At 53.2% G+C, this 4745-nt stretch overlaps 1 protein-coding gene across 1 annotated transcript; it reads left to right on the forward strand.

Annotated features, from left to right (window-relative positions):
* Positions 1–2674: 2674 nt before the first annotated feature.
* SF3B5 (splicing factor 3b subunit 5) lies at positions 2675–3879 on the forward strand. Its single transcript, XM_075339796.1, has one exon. The coding sequence runs from the start codon at positions 2739–2741 to the stop codon at positions 2997–2999; it is 261 nt and encodes an 86-aa protein (XP_075195911.1). The 5' UTR covers positions 2675–2738; the 3' UTR covers positions 3000–3879.
* The last annotated feature ends 866 nt before the right edge of the window (positions 3880–4745 follow it).

The following is a 4745-nucleotide window of genomic DNA, read 5'->3' on the forward strand; positions in this document are numbered from 1 at the left end:
ACACTGTGATGGACCACATTATACCCAGTACCCCCAGAGGTCACACACACCTCACACTGTGATGAACCCCATTATATCCAGTACCCCCAGAGGTCACACACATACCTCACACTGTGATGAACCCCATTATACCCAGTACCCCCAGAGGTCACACACCTCACACTGTGATGAGCCCCATTACACCCAGTACCCCCAGAGGTCACACACCTCACACTGTGATGAACCCCATTATATCCAGTACCCCCAGAGGTCACACACACCTCACACTGTGATGAACCCCATTACACCCAGTACCCCCAGAGGTCACACACACCTCACACTGTGATGAACCCCATTATATCCAGTACCCCCAGAGGTCACACACCTCACACAGTGATGAACCCCATTATATCCAGTACCCCCAGAGGTCACACACATACCTCACACTGTGATGAACCCCATTATACCCAGTACCCCCAGAGGTCACACACCTCACACTGTGATGGACCCCCAGAGGTCACACACATACCTCACACTGTGATGAACCCCATTATATCCAGTACCCCCAGAGGTCACACACACCTCACACTGTGATGAACCCCATTATATCCAGTACCCCCAGAGGTCACACACATACCTCACACTGTGATGAACTCATTATACCCAGTACACCCAGAGGTCACACACCTCACACTGTGATGGACCCCATTATACCCAGTACCAGTACCCCCAAAGGTCACACACATACGTCACACTGTGATGGACCCCTTTATATCCAGTACCCCCAGAGGTCACACACACACACACCTCACACTGTGATGGACCCCATTATACCCAGTACCCCCAGAGGTCACACACATACCTCACAGTGATGAACCCCATTATACCCAGAGGTCACACACACCTCACACTGTGATGAACCCCATTATACCCAGAGGTCACACACACACCTCACACTGTGATGAACCCCATTATATCCAGTACCCCCAGAGGTCACACACACCTCACACTGTGATGAACCCCATTATACCCAGTACCCCCAGAGGTCACACACCTCACACTGTGATGGACCCCATTATACCCAGTACCCCCAGAGGTCACACACATACCTCACACTGTGATGAACCCCTTTATATCCAGTACCCCCAGAGGTCACACACACCTCACACTGTGATGAACCCCATTATACCCAGTACCCTTAGAGGTCAGACACATACCGCACACTGTGATGGACCCCATTATACCCAGTACCCCCAGAGGTCAGACACATACTGCACACTGTGATGGACCCCATTATACCCAGTACCCCCAGAGGTCAGACACATACCGCACACTGTGATGGACCCCATTATACCCAGTACCCCCAGAGGTCACACACACACCTCACACTGTGATGGACCCCATTATATCCAGTACCCCCAGAGGTCACACACACACCTCACACTGTGATGAACCCCTTTATATCCAGTACCCCCAGAGGTCACACATATACCTCACACTGTGATGAACCCCATTATACCCAGTACCCCCAGAGGTCAGACACATACCGCACACTGTGATGGACCCCATTATACCCAGTACCCCCAGAGGTCACACACCTCACACTGTGATGGACCCCATTATACCCAGTACCCCCAGAGGTCAGACACATACCGCACACTGTGATGGACCCCATTATACCCAGTACCCCCAGAGGTCACACATATACCTCACACTGTGATGAACCCCATTATACCCAGTACCCCCAGAGGTCACACACACACCTCACACTGTGATGGACCCCATTATATCCAGTACCCCCAGAGGTCACACACACCTCACACTGTGATGAACCCCTTTATATCCAGTATCCCCAGAGGTCACACATATACCTCACACTGTGATGGACCCCATTATACCCAGTACCCCCAGAGGTCACACACCTCACACTGTGATGGACCCCATTATACCCAGTACCCCCAGAGGTCAGACACATACCGCAGCACACTGTGATGGACCCCATTATACCCAGTACCCCCAGAGGTCACACACCTCACACTGTGATGGACCCCATTATACCCAGTACCCCCAGAGGTCAGACACATACCGCACACTGTGATGGACCCCATTATACCCAGTACCCCCAGAGGTCAGACACATACCGCAGCACACTGTGATGGACCCCATTATACCCAGTACCCCCAGAGGTCACACACCTCACACTGTGATGGACCCCATTATACCCAGTACCCCCAGAGGTCAGACACATACCGCACACTGTGATGGACCCCATTATACCCAGTACCCCCAGAGGTCACACACCTCACACTGTGATGGACCCCATTATACCCAGTACCCCCAGAGGTCACACACACACACCTCACACTGTGATGGACCCCATTATATCCAGTACCCCCAGAGGTCACACACACCTCACACTGTGATGAACCCCTTTATATCCAGTACCCCCAGAGGTCACACATATACCTCACACTGTGATGGACCCCATTATACCCAGTACCCCCAGAGGTCCCGTCACACACGCCACGGCGGCAGAGCTCTGCACCGCACCACACACAGCACTGTCTCCCCCCATGTGATCCTCTTCGCTCAAACAACAGCGGCTCTCGGGAAATCACGCGTTACGTACAGAACACAGTTCACATCACGTGAACGTGACGTCACAAGATCCCGGCAGAGTTTGCGTTTGTGGCAGGCGTCACTTCCGCCACTTCCGCCTTATTTGCCAGCCTGGTGTGTTGCTGAGGTACGGAGGCGCCATGACGGACCGGTACACCATCCACAGTCAGCTAGAGCATCTGCAGTCCAAGTACATCGGCACCGGCCATGCGGACACCACCAAGTGGGAGTGGCTTGTGAACCAGCACCGCGACTCCTACTGCTCCTACATGGGACACTTCGACCTGCTCAACTACTTCGCTGTGGCCGAGAACGAGAGCAAGGCCCGGGTGCGATTCAACCTGATGGAGAAGATGCTGCAGCCTTGCGGGCCGCCTGTGGACAAGCCGGACGAGTCATAGGACGGCTGAGGACGGGCCAGCTGTGGACCTCGCGACACTGGGGACTGGCAGGGACCCATGCTCCTGGTGACTGTCAGGGACCCATGCTCCTGGTGACTGTCAGGGACCCATGCTCCTGGTGACTGTCAGGGACCCATGCTCCTGGTGACTAGCAGGCGTCCATGCTCCTGGTGACTGTCAGGGACCCATGCTCCTGGTGACTAGCAGGCGTCCATGCTCCTGGTGACTGTCAGGGACCCATGCTCCTGGTGACTAGCAGGCGTCCATGCTCCTGGTGACTGTCAGGGACCCATGCTCCTGGTGACTAGCAGGCGTCCATGCTCCTGGTGACTGTCAGGGACCCATGCTCCTGGTGACTATCACTGGTCTATGCTCCTGTGGACTGACACTGGTCTATGCTCCTAGTGACTATCACTGGTCTATGCTGGTGACTGTCAGGGACCCATGCTCCTGGTGACTGTCAGGGACCCATGCTCCTGGTGACTAGCAGGCGTCCATGCTCCTGGTGACTGTCAGGGACCCATGCTCCTGGTGACTAGCAGGCGTCCATGCTCCTGGTGACTGTCAGGGACCCATGCTCCTAGTGACTAGCAGGCGTCCATGCTCCTGTGGACTGGCACTGGTCTATGCTCCTAATGCCTGGCATTGTCCTTTCTGCTGGTAACTGCACTCGTCTATGCTCCTGGTGTACAAGGACCACAGCTTCACCTTCACATCATCGTTGCTCCATATTTTGGACATTTTTTTTTTTTCTTACCTTTCGTTGAATCTTTAGGACATGGATTTTCTATTGTAAAAGATATGAAATTTTCCCTGAGGGCAGTTAATAATGCTCTATAGAAATGGAGGTCTCCACTGAATAAATTGTTTCTTTATTACACTTATGTACTTTTATTCTCAGGCATAGGTAGGTGTTAGGCTTTGTGTGCATATTGCATACAGTTACGCTGCGTCCCCAGCATAATCTATGACGATTGTGCAGGAGCCGTGCGCACGTGGCATATTAGAACGCAGCGATTCGGCTGCTGCCCGAAGCGTGCGTTCTAATGAAGTGACATGTCACTTCTTTCGTGCGCTTTGCATGCTGTCTATAGGGAGAGGCAGCATGCAGAGCGCACGAATTCTGCAGGCACCAGGCGCTTCAGAACGGAGCTTTTTAGCTGCGCTCTGAAGTGGACCTTTTGTGTGCGGTGCAGAGCGCACAGGGCCTTCAGGTATGTGCCCACGATCAGGACTTGCTGTGTTGAGAATGCAGCAGGTCCTGACCGGTGGGGCCACATGTCTCTTCCGCAGGAGACCGCAGCTGACTCTGCCCACGATCAGGGTTTAGTGCGCTGCGGTCTCTCGCTTGTGTTCTCCCTACAAAGCACGCATGTGAATTCGCAGCAAACAATTGACATGCTGCGGCTTGGAAAAACGCTCCGCAGGTCAGTGTTTGCTGCGGAAAAAACAAGCACAATGGGAGCAGGATTTCTAAAAATCCATCCACTATGCTTGTACTGTACAACGCAGCGTTTTGGACACGGCTCAAGCATGTTCCATCCAAAACGCTGCAAACACTGATCATGGGGACGCAGCCTTAGTGGGGTTCCTCGCTTAGGATCCGCCTTCTCGGGCTTAAAGGGAACCTGTCAGGTGCAATATGCACTCAGAGCCAAGAGCAGTTCTGGATGCATATAACTAATCCCTGCCTAACCATCCCTGTATACACTAGCATAGAGATCTTTAGAAAAAGTATATCTAAAG

This window comes from Anomaloglossus baeobatrachus, chromosome 3 (assembly GCF_048569485.1).
Source record: "Anomaloglossus baeobatrachus isolate aAnoBae1 chromosome 3, aAnoBae1.hap1, whole genome shotgun sequence".
Lineage (NCBI taxonomy): Eukaryota > Metazoa > Chordata > Amphibia > Anura > Aromobatidae > Anomaloglossus > Anomaloglossus baeobatrachus.

Excerpts from the sequence above, each read along its gene's own strand:
- SF3B5 (XM_075339796.1), top strand. The coding sequence starts at position 2,739 with ATGACGGACCGGTACACCATCCACAGTCAGCTAGAGCATCTGCAGTCC.